We start from the raw sequence: 21,612 nt of genomic DNA, 5'->3' as shown, positions 1-21,612 counted from the left end.
GGAATAGTTTCATGTGAATCAAAAACCAAGAACATTAATGCAGCAGGTGATGCCAGGACTGCAGCAATACCTCTTACTAACCGAGTTCGAGGTCCATACTGTAAGTTACGGACCGAGTTTTTTCCCGTTGATTTACGGCCCGCGCGCTTCGCGCTTGGGCCATAAATCAACGGGAAAAAACGAGGATCCGTAACTTACAGTATGGACCGAGAAAACGAGGTTAGTAAGATATTTATTATATCTCTGAGGTTAACCGGCGCGCGGGCAAGGAAACTAGTCAAAGTGAAGCAGAAGGTTCAACTGCCACAAAGAATGCCATGCCAAAATCCCAAAAACTAAATCTTCTTGGCTGTTAAGTTTGAAATAGTTGCTTGCAAGATTCAAACAGTTTTCAGTACAAGTTTATGCAACAGAAATGACATGAAAAACTCGCTAGATGATGTTTCGTCGAAATTTTAAAATTAGTGGGCTGTGCAGCGGGCCGTACTGTAGAATACGGCCCGCTAATTACAGCGCGCGTACTATCTGAGAGATATAATAAATTGAAATAACACAGGCATGTGCAACTATGGAATCATTGAGACTGTTAGAATATCGACATCTAAAACATTCTAGTTTGTCTAATAATCAGGAAGCTGGAGTCTCAAAAAGGCTTTCTTTCATGCATTTGTTCAACCTAAAACACAGAAAAGGTTTGGCAATTTCTTTTGGCAGATTAAGACTTGCCCTTTTTGCTACGTACGCTGTAGAGTCAGATTGTGGAATCAGTCTCGAGATATAAGGCTCTATTTACTGTTACCTAGCAACAAGTACGACAACAAGTACGGCAACATTGGTTTGTCCTAAACATGCCCATAACTGTGATCATTCCTTACTTCAGCACTCTGCTGTATTGTATTGCAGGATGTGAATGTTGATACACTAATAATTGTCTTATCTTTCTTATATATGCGATTTTTGCAACACAAGCATTCGCTCCAATCATGTTTATCAACTTTTGATCCAGAAACTCTCGAAGAAGATGCGTCTGCTTCCTCATTTTCGATATCTTTCTCTGTCAGTTGTTTGGATGCATACTTGTGTACCAAGCATACCACGATACTGCATTTTCATGTAATTCATTCAGCACTGGTAATAGCCTTTGGTCGATATCATCCTTCCGAGTTTTAAACTTCGAATTAGGCTATCAACAAAGGACACTTTTCCTTTCCTGTATCTGATTGACAAATAATGCGTACTTCTTTTGGGAGGTAGGCTACCAATATCACTCTTTTCAATCTCTTCGTCTGACATAACCTAACCTATAACCTAGTTGAATTAAAGATAAAGGTGTAGATAGTAATAAAAAATAAGAATAATAAAGACTTGTATTAACAGATCCATATGGCGGCTCTTCTCTGTTTAAAAATACAAACTTGTGTAAAGGTTTGGGCAAAGCTTCAACTATAAGACTTATTTTGATGCTTTGCTCACTTAAATAAATCATTTCCAGAAACTAATGGCCTGAATAGGCATTTTACATCCTTGTTTAATTCCAAAAAGCAGAAAGATCTTGTACTTACATAAACCATGATTAAATGATGGTCCAGTAAACAACTTACAGTTCTAGTAGAGGAGTGTTCAACAGAAATCAGAATTTATCAATCAATTCACTTTTGAATTTTATTTCTCACTGTTTGAATCTCTTATACAGTGGAAGTAAACTTTTTCCCTGAAAATTTGCCTTAATTCAAATATTTACCTCCTATTGCTTGGGGCATTTAGCAAAACCAATGCTAACCGACCGCTATTTTGGAATTAGTTGGCTGGCCATGATAACGAGGCTAGTTTCATTTTTTTTTTAAAAACTTCTCTATTGTGAAAATTGTTTATATGGACGTCTAAATTGCAAAGCTACTTCATAACATCTGCCCAGAATTTCTTAACATAATCACAAAAGATTAAGATAAGTTCGGGGGATTTGCTCTCCTCTACATAAAGAGAACATACTGGGGAAGGCAAGACATATTTGCATAAGAAATGGTTTGCCGCAAGGTACCTGTTGAATAGTTTAAACTGAAATTCATGCAGCTTTGTATCAGAGGTAAAACAATGTGGGAAGCTATATATATATCTATCTCCAACCATGAGAATCAATCGTAAAGTAATTACTACATTTCTTTTGGGAATAGTGATAACTCTACTTCGAAGTTCATCATAAATAGTTTTTGACACAGCTTTATTAATCGGCACCTTTTGCTTGTTAAGGACGTTTGCACTAACTGTTTGTGTGTAACTTTTACTGCGCAGGTAATGCGACTGTGATATGTTAATCGTTACTTCAAGCATTAGTTAAGAAATTACGGCAACAAAAAGTCTGGGAAAATTTTATTGAAATATCATAGGGGTTGACAAGCCTGACTCACGCTTTCCACCCACGTGTTTTAGCCGTTAAATCTCAGAGTTTAGCTTTTACGAGTATATCTTTCAGAGACCTTCCTTGTTTGTATGATATAATTGGAGGTTCTTTGTAGATCTGTCTGAGTAAAGGCTGTTTCTCTATCAGTTGCCAGTGTTTCATTAGAATGTTTTTAAGGCTGGGAACTGATGGTTGATACTGTGTGACAAAGGGCAAAATGGTTTTTTCTCTTGATGGTTTTTGTCGGAGTGCTTCTTTCCTGTTTTCAAAGTGTATTTCAGAGAGAGTTTGAGTTATTAAGTTTCGTGGATATCCTCTCTCTCTAAGATGCTTTTTGAGTTCTTCTAGTCGGTTTTGAAAGTTTTCTTTTGAGGAATTTGTTCTGAGTAACCGGAATACAAAGGCAAACGGTTTAACAGCTCGTCAATTCTCGACGTACGAACGCATTTCAAACCTACTGAAACTTTCCAATATTCACATTTCACGTCGTGCCACCCTTTAGGGGTCAAGAAGGGCTTTATAAAAGGCGAAGCCCTCCGGTTACTCAGAACAAATTCCTCAAAAGAAAACTTTCAAAACCGACTAGAAGAACTCAAAAAGCATCTTAGAGAGAGAGGATATCCACGAAACTTAATAACTCAAACTCTCTCTGAAATACACTTTGAAAACCGGAAAGAAGCACTCCGACAAAAACCATCAAGAGAAAAAACCATTTTGCCCTTTGTCACACAGTATCAACCATCAGTTCCCAGCCTTAAAAACATTCTAATGAAACACTGGCAACTGATAGAGAAACAGCCTTTACTCAGACAGATCTACAAAGAACCTCCAATTATATCATACAAACGAGGAAGGTCTCTAAAAGATATACTCGTAAAAGCTAAACTCTGAGATTTAACGGCTAAAACACGTGGGTGGAAAGTGTGAGTCAGGCTTGTCAACCCCTATGATATTACTCACTACAAAGATAAACCCCCGATTCCAACACAGTCACTTGAACGAGCGCTCAGACTCATTTTAAAAGAAAACTCATTCCATTTTAATGGAAAAAATTACCTCCAAACACACGGGACAGCGATGGGAACAATGTTCGCTGTTGCTTTCGCAAATATCTTCATGGCGAAAGTAGAAACAGAGTTATTAAAAAAGAGCGCAATAAAGCCTATCTGTTGGAAAAGATATATAGACGACATCTTCTCTCTCTGGGGTACCGGAAGAGAACAAATAACACACTTCATTGAACAAGCAAATAATCACCACGCCACTATTAAATTCACAGCAGAAATCTCTGAGGAAAAAGTCACATTTCTGGATACAATTGTGTACAAAGGCAAACGGTTTAACAGCTCGTCAATTCTCGACGTACGAACGCATTTCAAACCTACTGAAACTTTCCAATATACACATTTCACGTCTTGCCACCCTTTAGGGGTCAAGAAGGGCTTTATAAAAGGCGAAGCCCTCCGGTTACTCAGAACAAATTCCTCAAAAGAAAACTTTCAAAACCGACTAGAAGAACTCAAAAAGCATCTTAGAGAGAGAGGATATCCACGAAACTTAATAACTCAAACTCTCTCTGAAATACACTTTGAAAACAGGAAAGAAGCACTCCGACAAAAACCATCAAGAGAAAAAACCATTTTGCACTTTGTCACACAGTATCAACCATCAGTTTCCAGCCTTAAAAACATTCTAATGAAACACTGGCAACTGATAGAGAAACAGCCTTTACTCAGACAGATCTACAAAGAACCTCCAATTATATCATACAAACGAGGAAGGTCTCTGAAAGATATACTCGTAAAAGCTAAACTCTGAGATTTAACGGCTAAAACACGTGGGTGGAAAGCGTGAGTCAGGCTTGTCAACCCCTATGATATTTCAGCCTTTTGAAATGCAATAAATACGTATCACTGTTTTTTTAACTTTTCGATTGCCCTTTTACATCTCTTCATGAGTTTCATACCCAGTACTTTCCCACGGACATCAGTTTGGCAGGGATCCCTGTTGATGGTTGGGAACAGCTGGCAAGTGGACCAAAGTTCAAGGTACGAGTTCTAATAGACTTATGGATACGTTTGTCACGACAAACTGTTTGCACTCCGGGTATGACAAAGCGAAAGGCGAAAGGTGTTGAATACAATGAAAAGAAACGCAGATGTGTTCCAACCCGAAATGGTTGGAAGAGTTTTCGTGGCTGACAATGGACACAACACATGGTGTCATGAAGTGTAAAATATGCTGTGTATGGCCGAATGTTTCAGACCCAAAAAGCCCACTGGTAATGGGAAGCGACAAATCATGTTGCCTGTGTGATGAGAAATGACCGTATGAAAATAGCCCTCAAGAATACGCCAATTGGTAAAGCTGTGGTTTGTTTGCAAAAGGAACAACATCAAAAGTTCAAATGTCTTTTCAACAGTGTGTACGCTATTGCAAAAAAATTGTCACCCATTTAGGTAAGAAAATTGCATTTGAACCCCTTTTCATAAAATCCCTGTACTGCAACACGCACAATATTCAAATTTATTTTCTTCATAAACTATGACTTCTACTACGTTAGTTTTATAAACTCAATAATTTAAAAACTGCAATTCAGTATCTGGCTGATAAAAAAATTGCCCTCTTTCAGTGACTTTAAATGGCTCACAAATCTGCAGAACAAGCATGGTGTCGATTTTGGTGAAAACTATTTCAATGAGAAACATTGTAAAGACTTTGTCCTAGCTATAGCTGACCAACTACTTGATGAAGTTAGATCCAAGATATCTTGTGCAAGGTTTATGACCGTCCTTGTAGATGGCTGCACAGATGGTTCAGTTGTTGAGCAAGAAACAGTACCTGTGAGGTACATCCATAAGGGAGAACCGGTCACAGAGTTGGCCAAGATTGTGCCACTAGAAAGTGGAAAAGCGACAGGGGTGTGCGAGGCAGTGAAACAAGGAATGAATGCCGAGAAGGGAAACCATGGCGCCTCTCTGATTGGAGCAAACTTTGATGGGGCCTCTGTCATGATGGGTGCGATGTCTGGTGTTAAGGCACTCTTACAAAAAGATTTTTCAGCTATTATTGTATTGTTGCACACAAAGCTGAACTGTCAGTGTTAGATTCACCAAAGTCCATACCCTATATCCAAACTTTTGAGGCAACCATCAAGAGCATATTCAAAGTGACGTCATGAGTTATCTGGGATGGCAGATCTTTTATCCACGATGCTTACTTATTCTTCTGTCAAAGCTGTCAGGTGGGTAGCAAGCAAATCTCGTGCTTTAGTGGCAGTGAAGAAGAACTTTTCTTCAACTGTTATGCACACAGTAGATGCTGCTGGTAGAGCATCACAGGATGCTACAACTAAAAGAAAGGCATCCAGTATTCACAAGATCACCACTATACCTTTCGTAAAGTTGCTTCATTTTATGCCTGATTTGTTGGATGTTATCACAGAAACCTCCAGAATCTTCCAGCATGAGAAGCTTACGATACCTGAAGTCCCAGATAACATACACGAAACCACAATGAAGTTTACTAGCTTGGAACAACACACAGAAAAGCACAGTAAAGAATTTTATCAGAATCTCACTGCTTCTAAGGAATTTGGTAACCAGAAAGTCCAATTTACTGGTGCTCCCCCTCCATCACACAAAGAAGACACTAGCATGTAGAAAGTGCTGGAAAATGGAATCACATACCTCAACTCGCAATTTGATAACTTTAACAAAGCCCCTCGCATTTACTTTAAGATCTTCAACTTCAACTTCTAGCCACATGAACAAGAACAGTTGGCAACTTTTGGTGGGAATGAGGTTCAAAAAATAGTTCACCATTTTAAGGAGCAATTGTCAGAAGAAGAATGCAATAAAATCCCCCAATGGGTGGCACTGAAAACCTATGTTGTACATTTCCGTGGACTTCCACTGCTGCAGGTTTATGGGAATTTGCTAAGAGATCTCCCAGCTCGATTTCAAAACATTCTTGTGTTGGTGGACTTGATGCTCACACTGAGCCCAAGTACAGGAGAGCGTGAGCGCCAATTTTCATCCATGGACAGGATAAAAACATCCTTGCATAATCGACTTTCAAATGATTCTCTAGAATCTCTGATGACAAATAATTGTGATGGTCCTTGTGATGGCGCAGTTAGATAAGCCCACCGATAAGTTTCAAGCGTATTGTTTGGCTTTGTGTAGTGACAAAGATTACACAAAGGTGTTGGAGTGCTTTGCTAAGATGGATAAGACATTTAAGAGCAATGCATCTGGTTCCTCTTCCAATGCACCCTCCCCTCACACCCCTCGTTCGTCAAGAGTTGTTTGTTTCCACTGTGGAATCCCGGGTCATGTTGCCTCCATGTGCTTCCGTAAGCGCCAGCATGGATATCAAAGCAAATTTGGTTCCGGCTCCTGCTTTGTTCCATACTCCTGGCCACTTGGTTTTGGTTCCAGCCCGCGCCCTGGCCAAAGCCAAGGTCCAAGCTTGTGACTTTCATTATTTCATTTTGTTGCTTACCTTCAAGGACTGTTTTCCATTTAATGTTACAATTTGCGATAATTAAATTTCTTTATTGCCTATATTTGTCTACCTTTATTTTTGTATTCCCTTGTTTCCATCCCGCAGCACTCAAGGATGACAGCTTTGAACAGGAGTCTAATTCCTGCTCGGATTACTGAGGCTCAAACAGTCATCCCCTGAGTCTGACCTCCAGTCTTCTTCTTTTTGTTCCCAAGCGTTTTGTTCACCTTATTTTCGACTTCGTCCCTTTAGCCCAAGCGACTGTGCATTCATCCTTCCTTTCTGGATTGGGAATGTACTGAAGCCTTCCGTCCTCCTACTGTAAACCGTACCTCTGCACGTTGGATTGATGTCGATGGGAATTGTTTAGATAAGAATCAGCGGTTGACAGCCAACAACGTGCATATTGAACAAAGTTTTGTAGATGCTGTGGCCGCGGGACAACAGTTGGCCAATGTTTCCATGCTGGCTTTCCGTGATCCAGAGAGCTTTACTGCAGGAAATCTCCATAACCACAGTGCAGTTTGGGAGCATATTGCAGCCACCGCTCCCTATGAACAAACCTCACTCGCTCGTGCTTGATTGGATAAGGAACAAAGGAGAATTCTATGACTCTGAAATTCCCCCTTTGGTGGTTTTTAAAAATTCTGTTTCATGTAAGCCTTATGTAAAGTTTATATCCGAAACTATAGTTAACAGATTACCTTCGGGAGCTATCTCTATTTGGGGTAAAGTTGGGGAGGTTGCTCTCCTCACTTGGTAATGCCCCTTACCGTCGAGCCTTCAAAAACACCTTTGTGCAATGATACCAGGTTTTTAAATCTTTGGACCAAGGCTTCTCCCTTTTAGCTCGAATCTCTCGCTGCCCTCCCTCACTACGTTTTTCCTAATTCATACCAATCTGTTTGTGACGATAAGTCTGGCTATGATCATTTGTTTCTTACTTCTGACAGCCGCACATTCTTCGGTTTTCAATGGGCTGGTTGCTGTTTTGTTAGAAATACTATCCCTTTTGGTTGGAAGGCATGGGCGTACATTTATCATTCAACAGGTCTTCTTTCTTCACATTATTTTCGATCTCACTCTATTCCATGCTCTTTATATATCGACGACCGACACACCAGGGAACTGTGCATACCTTTTCAATCTTAGTTTATGAGAACCTCCCCATTTTGGAGCGTTCTTTTGCGTCGGCTTTCTCTGTGATCTTCATTGTCTGTTATACACTTTTTGCGCTTGGATATTTCCCAGGCCTTAGTAAATAAATTCTTCTTCCTCGCCAAGCTGTTCCTTATTTGCGTTTTATGGTGGATTCTGTCAAGCAGGCCTTTTTGCTTTTGCAGGACAAAAAACCAGAAGTTCTGTGCCCTCATTCGTTTAGTCCTTGGATCTGACTCGCTTCACCTTAAGACCTTGCAATGGCTTTCTAGAATTTGTGCACTTCTTTTGCCTTGGCAGTCCCAGGTGCACCTTTGTTCACAAACGAGATTAATTTAGCTATTAGTAAGGCCACTTGTTCTTCCCACCCCATTACCCTGTCTGAGCCCTTGAAAGCAGAAATTGCCTCCTGGACCTTCTTAGAATCCTGGGAGGGTTTTCTCTCCTGGCGGTCTGAATTTAATTCTCAGATAGTACTCAGCTGTGATGCTAATGCTTTCATGTGGGGGACAGTGCTTAATCCGATGCAAAGTCTGTCGCCATTCGGGATTACTGGCCTTCTTCTCAGTCTTCTCTCAGTATTAACTGTAAGGAAATTCTCGCCTTGTGTAATGCTTGAAGTCGTTTTCTTCTACCGTTAGTAACTGCTGGGTTCACGTATTCACAGACAGTCAAGTGCTCTTGAGAGCTTGGCGCCGCCAAGGAGCTAGATCTCCCTCTCTGATTGCTTCTTTGAAGCGATTGTTTGTTGTTATTTCTGACTCTAACATTCACCTTAACCTTTATCACATTCCCTCCAAGTGTAATGTTCCTGACCCTCCAACAGGGTTTGGGTGAGAATTCAAAGTGCTTCTGGCGGGCCTTCGGGTCACTCTGTTGATTTAATGGCACTCCCGTCGAATGTCCAGACCTCCATTTCAGGTTCTTCCCTTCTCTTTTTCTCTCCTTTCCCAGTTCCTGGTTCTTCGGGTGTCAAAGTCCTTTGTGGCAAAGGGATCTTTTTGCAAACCCTTATGCCTTTCCCCCAAGTATTATTATTCCTGATTTGCTGCGCTTTCTCTAAAGTCAAGCTTTCTCCTGTAAACTAGTTCACCCGGATGTCTGTCCTCATAAATTTTGGTGGCCTCTTTTACCTCAACATGATTCCTTTATCTTTTGCAGGTTCTTCCTCCAGTTGCTCGTTTATTTACACCGGCTGTCAGTTATCCTACTTGTAGTTATCCTAATGACCACACGTTCAATTATTGTCAACAGTGTGGGTTTAGGGTTAGGGTTTAGCAATCGACAACAGAATTTAAGTTCTCCAGCAGAGAAACCTTTCTTCTGCACATTCTAAGCAAAAGCAATCGGTTACAGAAGAGTTTGAGAATTTTTTATAGGCATTCCCTGGACGAAAGAAATTCTTTGATGCTATTCCTTTTGATGTCTGCCGTTTTCTTGTATACAAGGATGCCATGGGTAAGACACAGCCCCACCGCAATGGATGCCCCTATACTGTCCAGCAAGGCGTATTTTCTTCGGAATGCGTCGTCATCCACATCCTGCCCTATGCCCGATTCGGGCTGTTGAAATGTATGTTGCTGTGTCAAGAGAGATTGGTATGGACCTTTCCAGGGGTTACCTGTTCAGGCCTACAGATCAGAAGGGTTGCATCGTTGATCAGCCTCTCACCAGTTCCACGGCTGAATCTCGTTTAAGGCTCTATCTTCGACAAGCTAATATAGATGCTGGTGAAACTCTTCATAGTTTTCGTTCGGGGTGTGCCCTCGCCCTCACTTTTTCTGGTTCCAATCTGGCTGATGTTATGTCCCATGTTGGTTGGCCTTCTCCATCTACCACCCAATATTATTTGAAACTCTCTAACGTTATTCGAGCAGGTTTCCCGTCAATACAGATGAATTTATTGTTCCAGAGAATGGTTTGGAGAATTATATCTGTATCATTAATAATTTCTTCACACTGATTTTTTGCTACAGAGCATTCTTCAAAACTCTTCAAGCAATCCTCATTTAAAAAAATTGTGGTATTGAAAGAAAAAAAAAAAAAACAATCATTTGTATAACATAATAAAATAGAGGTCATGTACGCTGATCAATTTTTGACTATGTACATGCAAACACCCAACAACGTTGTTGGGTGCAAATGTACATCTACATGCAAATGTACATCTAGTCACTGTAGAAAGTATCATGCTGATTTGTTCAATACACCAGGACTTATCGGCATTTTTAGGACAAACCCTCATTGTCGTGTTTGTTGCAAGGTAACAGTAAATAAAGCCTAATATCTCGAGACGGATACCACAATCTGACTCTACAACGTACCTAGCCTAAAAGGGCAGGTCTTAATCCGCAAAAAAAAAGTGTTTAATCTTTTCTGTACTTTGGGTTGAGTGGAAGAAAATTTTTCATGGTCTAGCTTCCCGACTATAAATCTACCCTTTGAGCCAACCAAGGCAGTGCTTGGCTTAATGGAACATTGTATCCTTTAACCTGTTATATATACATACAGCTGTATCTCAGATTGAGCAATTCTTAATTATCCACAAATGTGCGCACAATTGTTTAATGTTCATTTAAATAACACATGACTCTCTACGAGGCAGCTAGGTACAAAAGTCAGACCAAATCAAGTCGGGTTAACACTCACCTCGGATTGACATAAAAAAAATCGCCAAGGCCTCGAGAAATCACCCTAGCACTAATCTTTAAGGTATCCTTGGTGAAATTGGTACAAACATCGAATAGTTTTGGCTTACAAAACTGTTTTTTGCTGGATCTGAGGTGATCGATTTGTGTTGATCCAGTCCACTCTCTATGTGCCTCTAAAGCCCTGTGCAAACACATGCAACATTGTTGACCAAAAACCCCCAACATTGTTGGGTGTAAAATGTTGAATCCGTTTGCACAACCCTGTTGCATTTTGTTGTGAGTTGTTGCCTGAATTTTGAAACTGGTCAAAGCCCCGTGCAAACAGACCCAACATTGTTGGCTTGCAACTCCCAAAAACGTTGGGAGTTGTTGCGTCAGTTTGCACGGGGCTTTAGGCACTGAGACCTACAAGTATTTTTTCCCATTAAATATTCGTTGTAGTGGGCACTTTTCTATCTTTGTTGCATGCGAGTTAATTCTTTTATTTCATACTATTTACATTGTAAGTTCACAGATATAAATTTAAACAACAGATTCTCCTCATTAGTTAAATAAAATAAAAACAGAGCTAATACTATCTTGAATGCATGTGGTGATTAAAGTAGCAACTGCTTTCGAGTTGGCCACCTTACCCACTTGATACATATCGCGCTCTGTATCAATCCTACAAATATATAAGAAAAGGAACAAAATAAAAAACTAACCTGGTGACTGCATTGCAGAACATCTGATCTAGGGCACTGTTATGAGAAAAAAGGTAATTGCATTGTGTTTTTAAATGACATGCTTGTTTGTAACATATGCCGAAAAATTCATGTACTGGATATAGCACACACACAACTGCATTATCACACTGTTTACAGTTTACTGGGTGTCATAAACTAAGTGTAGTTGGCTGAATTAAGTCCAAGAACACAGGTCAATTTTCCCTGAAACTGTTAATTCACTGCAACAAATGTGCAGCTGAAATTAATTTGTTTTTAAAGAATTTGATACACTTGTTTTAAACCTTCACAGTCAAGTTTTTTCGTTTATCATACGGTTTTTAAATGATGGTTTAATTAGGTTATTGTCGTCATGGAGTTTGCACGATGACATGAACCTTCACCCTGCCATCATGACATCATATTCAGGGCACATAAGAATTGTTTTAGTGAGTGATAAACCTGTTTATCAGGATTAAATATATATTACGGAAATACCACTCAGGCCCATGTACATATTTCGGCAAATTGAGTGTCACTTCAGTACTACGATTCTAGCGAGCTAGCACGTGCAGCAGTATCATTGTAAAAATTCTCTTTACCCACCCCACCCTTCCTGGGAGGGTGCTTTAGCGGTGGTCTAGGCAATAAAGACCCACAGAACCCCAAAGAGAGTTGGTGTGTATCTATACACAACTATACAACTATACATTAAGGGCGGAAAAGCAAACAAAGAAGACAAGTAAACATTTAAGTCCATTCTGGCGGTAACATTTACTATGTATAATTCGAATCCCAGGTTTTTCTGATCACTCTTTTTCAAATTTTCAAGAATACACAATTTCTAGGTATTACTATAGCACCTAAAGGAGTTTTTCTTTCTTGAATTTGCATACAGGATGTACAATGCTGTGGTAATAAAAACACATACCAGGTTAGAAGCTACATTTACATGTTAATGTATAAGCATCAAGAGAAAAAAATCTCAAACTCAAAACCATCATGATTAAATGATATTGATACATAATTTGGTTCTTTCAGCAAATAATGTCAAATTAAACTTTCATCCAATGCATAAGTCTAACCAAGTGGAACTTGGGCATTAATAATGTTGTGGGATAGCAAGGGAGAAAACCCAAAACTATTAAATATTTCCTCTTACGCTTCCTACTATTTCTTCCCCTCCTTGCAAAAGTAAGAAAAGAAATTTGCTTTCCTTGTGTACATTTTTGAAGAGGCAGTGATCATTTCCAGCAATTACTCGTACATTTAATCCTCTACTGACCTGAAAATGTGCAATGGATTAACATCCACTTGTATCCTATTTGATCAAACTGCCAAAAAAAAGCAATGCAATACTTAAATGCAAGAAGCATATGAAATCTTTGAAATTGTTTCTCAAAGATACATTCCAACATGCCTTTTAAGACAACAAATTATTATTTTGAATTTAGAACTTAACTTGATAAGATGCTTAGAAGCCAACATAACTCAATCTTACATGTAGATAGTAGGAACAATATGCATCTATATGAGATTAATCTTTTTCCAGGAAAGAAACTTGCAGGTTCTTGTGTTGGTTCTTACATTACAAAACTACTCTAAGCTTTGTCAATATTACACACAGATAAGCATTTACTATTTCAGAATATACTACTTTCAGAGCGCAGCTTAATTACAATTCCTTTCAAAAACTATACTTCATTGACTACTCCTCCTGGGCATTTGGAGCAGGGTCCACTGATTAAGTACGTGTACATACATGGTGGAATTAACAATAGAACATAGGTCCCCTACGAGGTTAACCAACAGGATACACCACAAAAGACAGACCACGACACTGGGAACTTCACCCCCTACTCTTTACCACAAGTGTGCAGGTTATTTTACGTCCCACAGGATTATGAACATTGAAGGGTTGTTAGACGGGACCTCTGGCTTATTGTCCTTATCTGAGAAGACTAGAGAGTCTAACCATTTGCAGATGTAATTACAAAGGCAGCACTTTCTCCTTAGTTATTTAAAAACCCTGAGCGTTGGGCCAGCCGGAGTTGAACTCACAACCTCCCGCGTAACAGCCTTGTACTCAACCAACTGAGCCAGCCGTGCGCGGTAATATATGATTGAATGGTCACAACAGCCAGAAAAGTTCAATATGTGACCCTTCACGCAAAAAGGGGGCTTATCCAAATTTCAAGCTATGGCTATTTTCACAGTCCTGGCTGTGTAAACAATTATTGGAATGTGAGTAAAATTTCCCTTTCACGCCGTGGAAAAGGTCACAGTCACCGTGAAAACAGGTCATAACGTCTGAGATATATTTCATGGTGTGAAACAAAGTGAACTTCTTGCATTACAAACATCAATTTGTTACCATGGACATTATGGCATGTACTAAAACCCAAAACATTGAAACGAAACGACCGGAATGAAACAACCGAAAAGAAACCACTGAAACAAACGAAACAACCAAAACAAATCCGGTCTTGAATGAGCATTGACAATCTCTTCAAGCATGTCTCGGCTACAGACAATGTTCTTGTCGATAGCCCACATAGCGAACCAAACAATTATAAAGCCAATCAACTAGGTACAAAACTCCGTCTGCATCGTTGCCACGACCGTCATTGTTTTCAATTTGGCGAACTATCGAGTGTAGCAATTGGTGAAGAAACCCACGAACTGCTGCATCGTTGGCCCCGTTAGCCGGGTTAGCCACCATTTCTCGAAAGAACAAGCAGATGTGGCCAAGCCTTCTTTACTTGGCAGCGGTAGACTCGGTGCGCGGCTCACAAACAAAATAGATGCCAATGTGAAACAGAATTGAATTTGAGCGAATCATCACTTTGCAAGAGAATATAATTTAGGCAAATTGTCATTTCAAAGTAAAATAGAATTTGGGCGACAGAACTGAATTTAGCAAACACAATTCAAAACAGAATAGAATTTGGAAAATAAAATAGAATTTGATTTTAACAATTTGAACACAGAACACAATTTGAGTACAAACTGAAACGTGTGCAAAACAGAATTTAATGTTGAATTTTGTCTGGAATCACACGCCATAATTTTTCACGTTTTGTATACTTTTACATGCTATTATGAACTGTAATATTTATCTCAACAATTTTTACTATTGTTCTCAGGGTTATTTCCTGGGAAAATCTTGTCAACCGTCAATTTCAGTGCATTAACTGACAAAAAAATGACGCTTTTTCTGAAGGGACGAGCTCATAATTTTTTTTAGCGGGGATGAGTAATTTCCAAACAAAATTCCTCCATAGCAAAAACTGCTAAAAAAATCGTGCAGGGAGAACCATGGGAAAACAATTGAGCAAGTGCTTTCCACTAGCCATGTCCTGTGTTTTACTTTTAAAAATCGTGCACAACTTAAAGACAAGATAATTATTTCATGCCACAGAAAATTGCCCACACCCCCTCCCCCTCAAAAAACTTATGATCTATCCCTTATTAGAATGTTTCCTGGAACCGCACAGACAGAGAGGTGGGTAAGATTAAGCCCCTCATTTTGTGCAGAAAAAAAACTATTGAGTAAAAGATAAATTCAGGGAGCAAAGATTTTCCTCCAAATTTCATCAGTCCTTAACAGAAAAAAGTTACAATTCCCATTGGGGAAGTAGACCCGCATCCATACCTGGAGAATAGCAAGTGGCAACATTTATTAAATGACCTTTCAGTTCTAACTATGCGCTACTACAGTTTTACACAAAGTTAATAGCCGTTGAGTTAACTGCAGTTCAGGCAAAATTGTTGCATTTGTGGTTTATTAAGGAGATCTCTGTCAGTAGTGCTAAAGTGGAGGAGATTTTATTGTTTTGATAGTGAATTGAAAGATCGGATAACAAATGTAGTTTGTAGTACTTATAGAGCCGTGTATGGAGCTGCCATGTTGGAGTTCCTCTGAGGTACACCAATATGGCGACCATAAAATAATGTCAACTTACTTTGGCTATTTAGGACATTGATTATGTCCACTGAACGTACTACGATGTCTTAAGTTAACCCTTTCAATCCCAAGAGTGTCACTTATAGATTTTACTCGTCAATGGGGAACCCCACAGGAGTGAAAGGGTTAAATGGCTAAAAATCACGAAATAAAATTTGTCACGCACCGCCATAACTCTGAAAATATAAGAGGGCTGGATTCCAAACGAAGGATGCTATTTAGCTGGAAAGTTGTAAACAGAAAGAATACCTCATGCCTGATGAAGATAAAAACTTTGGTGTTCTTTTAGTTTTGGATTTCAGAATTTGATGACGTCAAGTGAAAACGTTCTATTGAAATCAGAACTTTCCATGTCCCCGGACTTTCCTAGTTGGCTCACGCTAACCCTAACATGTTCGCCTTTACCAAGCCCTGCCCTCACTTGAAAACTTCATTACTGCATGAGCCCTGTTTCTCTTATACTCTTGAACTCACCCATAATTTATTTAGGAAGTATTTACGGGTTAGGGAATGTTTATTTAGCAGCGCACAAGTTATTGCTGTGGAACACTGGGAGTAAGTATTTTACTTTTATTTTCCAGTTGAGAAGGTTAAATTAAGGACATTCACGGCCAAAATGTGTGGATGATCCAATTTCATTTAAACTTTCATTGCAATTAGACAACAACTGATGATGGGCTTTGCTGTAATTTAAAGATTGCTCTTCTACACTATTATACCTCGGCCGGGGAGTAAATCAGAGCCAGTGTATGTGGACAGCAGCTCAGATAATGATAACCTTGATAACTCTGAAGATCTCGGCAGTCTCAGTGTATTCCATGACTCAGACACAGTGACTGGTATTAGACTACATGGAAGAGTAAACAAAGGTAAAGTTGACAAAGTCAAAGTAGAAGTCTCTGAAGAAGAAAACATTAGCAGCGACACAGTGGAGATAGTCTTGTCGCAAAGAAGAAAAAGAGAATGATGATCCTGATGGTTCTCAACCGATTCTGGAAGGAGCTATCAAGGGCTTAGAGCACCTATTTAACATCATTGTGGGACGAGACGTGCCTAAGAAAAAGATTTGTAAGCAGGTGCCATGGAACATTCGGACTCATGCCACATTTGTCGTAGACACTACATCTCTAGAAGCAGTGAACTATGGAGACGATAATTGTAGCTGGACAGGACACGCCACACAAAAGCAAGACAAAAGTACCATGTTGAAATTGATGATGACACTGGTATGTTAATAGAAGAGTTTCAGACGAGTGAAACCCAGGAGTTAGAAGACAACATCTTCACCCTATGTTGCAAGTATTTTCGACACGCACACACACCCCAGTTCAAAAAAGTGATCGCCACAGTGCAGGATTGCAGAGGCAACGTATTGCCGTTAGTTATTTTGAGGAAAGCGTAGAAGTGCCAGTGAAACTAGCAAAACATGGGAATGCAAAAAAGAAAAATTCCTCCCCTTACATGCGCACATCACGTTTTGTTCTAGACAAGCTGAAAAAAAAATGCCCCACAACAACTTGCCAAAAGGCTGTAGAGGAATGCTTTCAAGAGGACGGAGGGACCTGTGGTATTAAAGCAGTGGCAGACCTTCCCAGAAATCGTAAGCAAGCATACAACCTCCATTATGAGATGGGCAAAGAACGTCAAAATCATGGTGGCAAGCAATCCCAGCGTCATCATTTTTATGATGTATTAGAACTCTTGAATCAGGGAACATTTGTTTGAGATTTCACATTTCAACGCTCAGCATCAAAGAGTCACACCCATTCTCGATTGTTTCAGGCAACAGATTTCCACATCACCCAACCTTCCTGCATGTGTTCATCCCAAAAGTGCTCTTCAGTACTTGGAGCTGATGCCACCTTTAATTCTGGCAACTTTTTTGTCACCCTCACCTCTTTTAAGCACAAGATGTTTGTAAACAAACAATCTGAGAAAACCATCCATAATCCACATAACCAAGGAGTTTGAAGACTATCATTATTTGGCAAGTCTTCTCAAGACCCATTGCAAAAACTTTGAAACCTTGACAGCTTTTGGAACGGATGGGGAAATTTACTTGGCTAATGCGTTTGTATGCAAACTCCCAGATGCTATCCACCTTAGGTGCAAGATTCACCTATCTGAGAATATAGAGAGGAAGTTGGTCAAATTATCGTTTGGCAAAGATGGTCAGCAGAACATACTTGGTTCAATATTTGGCGGGCGTAAGGGTAAGTCCAGAACAAAAGTGCTGGTAGATGCTAATTCAGCAAAAGAATTTGACGAGATGCTTGCAACATTGGAAACAGAGTGGCGTATGCTGGAAACCACTGAACATTCTGGTGAATCTCAGTTCTTTTCATGGTTCAAACGTCACATTGCAATGGTGATAAGAGACAGTACGATCGCTCCTGTCTGTAAAGAAGCAGGTCTGGGGTGCCCTCCTGAGTTTTAAACTCAGTAAACGCCAGAATGTTGGAACAGCATGGTTAATGAAAATGCTGGGAAGAAGAAAGAGTGGTCAGATTTCTGCATTTCTCTAGAATCAGCTGTGCAAACCCAGGATGAGGAGTTATTCAAGGCAGTTCATGACATTGGAGAGTTGTGGTTGAGTCCTGATTTTAAGCACCTGCAAATAGATGCAGACAAGAGCTGTCATACAGAGCCTGAGGTAACGGACTGTCAAACCTATTGCCTTTCCGTAAGCTATCAGGACTGTGCTATCTCAACGCTGTCTCACACCAACCTCCAGTGAATGTGGTCTTTGGCGTCAACAATCTTAGAAGAAAAAAATGGCGTGTTGTCACTGCCCTGGGACAAGAGTGGAACGCAGTATATAATGGTGAAGGTGCACCTCCCTGACAAGTCATTGTACAAAAACCTGAGGCTCTAAAGTGTTTGTGTCCGAAGTTTAAGTCTGCAGTTGCAGAGAAGGAACTGTGTCTTGTGTCTGACAGCAGTGCACTGGACATGGCTGGTAACCGCATTTCAAGTGATGATGCAAATGCGAATAAACTGGAACGGTGACATTTAGCTGAGTCATTTGAACTAAACCGTTATCCTCGGCAATGTTTGGCCATGCACACCTTCATTTACGTTGAACTCGTTCGTTTTATTAAGCCTTAAAAGGATTGAAACGTCGGCACATGAAATTTAAACCTTTAACATGCTTGTGGATGAACTCGTTATGTTAATTTAAGGAGACACCTGTTCAATTTTCAAAACGTCTGTATGTGGCTGTATGCAGTTGGGGGAATGTGTTTTGTTGGATTGTCATCGTAGATACTAAAACTCTGAACATTACCCGACACCCTTCCAAATCGATGCACAATAAGACAAGCATTTCTTATTTCGTTTCTCTGCTAAAAAGCATGCAACTTCATTTGCCATGGGTTTTAAACGTCGAATATTTATAAAGAATTTCCATTGTAGTTGGATCTTTACCAGAAATTCAAAAGAATGAGCTCAGTAAAACCATGACAGAAATCAAAACATCACGCGCTGTCTGTAGTTTATGGGATCAGTAAAAATTACATTCCCTCCCAGACATAAGAAACAGACACGTTTGGCACAACAGAGTCTGGCTATAATGGCGTAGCCAAAAATCATTTTCTTCGTGAATAGTTTTTATTTGCTTGCCCAAAAGACTTAGAAGTAATAAAAACTCACAAACTCTATTGGAAAAGATTAAGTTACGGTGAAATTGCAACATAATGAGTTGTGTAGTATTATTTACCTGGTGTTGAAATAGCCTACCGTACGTTTAGATGAAAAGTTAGTTCATCATCCCAGCAAAGAACAGACAAAAATACGATTTAGCTGACATCATGCAGATATCGATTTGACTCTGAGAGACCTCTTGCAAAAAAGTTGAAAAGTGCAAGCATTTATAAGAATCTTGACCATTTAAGTAGTAAAGTTTACAGTATGTCTCAGAGTATATATCGGGAGCAATGATCGAAATTTTAGTGATGGTGTGAGGAATGCCAGCCGCTCAACTAACACAGAAAGTGGGATACTGCACGATTAGTTGAATGTCTTCGTTACTTCGAAAAAAAAAAAATTGCACAGCACAGCAAGAGAAATGCACTAAGCCACGGATAATTACAAACATCAATACATGTACTCTTACAATTTCGGTAATCATTTCCATAATATATACATGCCGTCCCAAAAAGATTAGTATTGACCTATTTCAGGGCTGTCAACAAACCAGGGTAAATGTATGAAAAGGTCACCAGCAAAATAACCGATTTTGCAATTCTTTTGTCGCTTTCTGGGGGTAGAATTTACTTTTTCCTGAGCTTTATAACAATTAACTGGTCATCTGAACTTTCTTTACAATGTGACACTTTCCAGGCGTTAATATTCAGGAATGAAAATTCTTCTCCTTCTTGGGGTTGATCAGCTTTCACAGATTTCTCATACCCTGCGATCATGGATTCTTTTTGTCCTGAGTGCCAAGACGGAGACAGCGTAGGAAAACAAAAGAAGCTTCAGTAGATTATTATCATAGACTTCACTCCCAATTTCACCGCATGAAATTCTACCCTTAATTTCACAGTGTGAAAATTTTCACTGATCATTCACGGCATGATTAGTTTCACACCAAGAGTGAAAACTGAATTTCATGGCATGAAAATTGAAATTCACAGAATGTGACCGTGACCTTTTTGCATGAAGGATCCAATTTATACAAGAGCAGCCGAGGAGTGAAAGATTACCTCTCGGATTACAATTCCTGCTAGTGATCAAATTTGGACCTCAACAAAGAGAGAGAGGTGATATTTCTCCTGAAATTCGTGTGGATTTTCAATTCCAAGAACCTGTCTTTCCTCAAAATTTCTAGGCTGCCGAATAACTTGGTGTCTGAATAATTCTTCAAGTTCTTTCTCCCTCGATGAGAATATAATCAAAATTTCGAAAGATGCTTCCTACAAGTTGTATGTTAAGTTTACAAGTAACTTTTGACATGTAGTTTGCACTTGTAATTAGTTATAACAAGTTGGACGTTTGTAAAGCTTTTCAACTTTTATTACGATGAGTAGCATGATCACGGTACCCATTTCTGTAACATACCTAAAAATTGTGAAATTGTGTTTATTGGGGTGAAAATCACTTATTTTGGCTTATTTCACACCCAGACTTACATATCTTTCTAATTGTTCGGAAAATATTGTTTGGTCCGTTAAAACTGAATTTTTGATTTACCCATGACCCCTTGCAGGCGTGGTCTTTCATACAGATAGTCAATTTTGAGGCAAATAAAAAGTAAAAACAGAAAGCTTTCACTAGATGGAGGATAGCATCCCCTCATTTAGTTCTATTGACACCCTAAACGCTGGCTTTCTGCTCCACCTTTTTGCTCCACTTTGCAATTTGAGGTCAGAGCAGATGTCTCTCTCAATTTCCTCAAAATTGCCCCTGAAAAGACATTGTGGACTTCCCAATAATATCCATAGAGGAAAGGTTACCAAGCCTTGTGAAGCACATGGAAATCATGGCTTCTTTGCGAAGTAGATTTGTGATGTTCACTGCACTCAAGACTAGGTTCAATGTGGCCCGGCATGTTAAAAAAAAACGTAGCGACTCAGTCAAAGGCTAATATTTTCGCGATCCTGAAAGCTACGATGACGAAACTGTGGAAATAGCTAGTGGAACTTGTGAGCATTCAGAAAATGCTTGGTTGGAACCCACTTACGCCTTGCTTGGTTGGAGCAGGAGCAACATTGAAAGAAGTGGTCTCGAAAAATATTATTGCGTAATTGCGGAACAGAAAAAGCGTAGCGACTGTTTTGAGGAGTGATTTCTCCATTCGTAGTGGATCCCTCAAACTAATTTTTCTGTATGTTAAAGCACAAGGTATGAGCATTTAGTTGAGATGGTTTTGAAGCCACAGATATCAATTGAAGACTTGTTTGAAACTATAACCTAGTGAGCGCCAGAATTCCAAAACACAGCGTTACAGTAAGGAAACTACGGAATTTTGAATCTTTTTAATGTGTTTTAATAAACTTGAACTGTTTTAATTTGGCTCATATGTAGTATTTACTGCGTGTTATCACTGGTTATTGTCCGTTAATCCACATAATTGTTCTCTCTTATGAAAAATGGTTTTGAAGACTTTCAATTTGAAAATTGTGTTACGCGTTACACTCAAAATTTTCCTATTTTTCTATCCTTTTCCTTTGTTTTCTCAAGAAAGGAAAGTCGCTTACCCTTTTTACACCCTGTATGCTAATC

At 39.5% G+C, this 21,612-nt stretch overlaps 1 protein-coding gene and 1 pseudogene across 2 annotated transcripts in view; one reads left to right on the top strand and one right to left on the bottom strand.

The window, feature by feature from the left end:
- Nucleotides 1-21,612, bottom strand: part of LOC138003715 (UDP-N-acetylglucosamine transporter TMEM241 homolog) — a 67,024-nt gene that overhangs the window by 33,923 nt on the left and 11,489 nt on the right. For both annotated transcript variants that reach the window (XM_068849920.1, XM_068849921.1), the window contains exons 4-6: nt 12,706-12,754; nt 12,284-12,329; nt 11,421-11,456 (exon numbers count right to left, since the gene is read on the bottom strand). In XM_068849920.1, the coding sequence (XP_068706021.1) occupies nt 11,421-11,456; nt 12,284-12,329; nt 12,706-12,754 (131 nt within the window). The remainder of the gene's footprint in view (nt 1-11,420; nt 11,457-12,283; nt 12,330-12,705; nt 12,755-21,612) is intronic.
- Nucleotides 5,410-6,543, top strand: LOC138004323 (zinc finger protein 862-like; annotated as a pseudogene).

Source organism: Montipora foliosa, chromosome 5 (assembly GCF_036669935.1).
Source record: "Montipora foliosa isolate CH-2021 chromosome 5, ASM3666993v2, whole genome shotgun sequence".
Taxonomy (NCBI): Eukaryota; Metazoa; Cnidaria; class Anthozoa; order Scleractinia; family Acroporidae; genus Montipora; species Montipora foliosa.
Note: the sequence above shows the minus strand (reverse complement) of the source record. Positions and strands in the feature narration are given on the sequence as shown.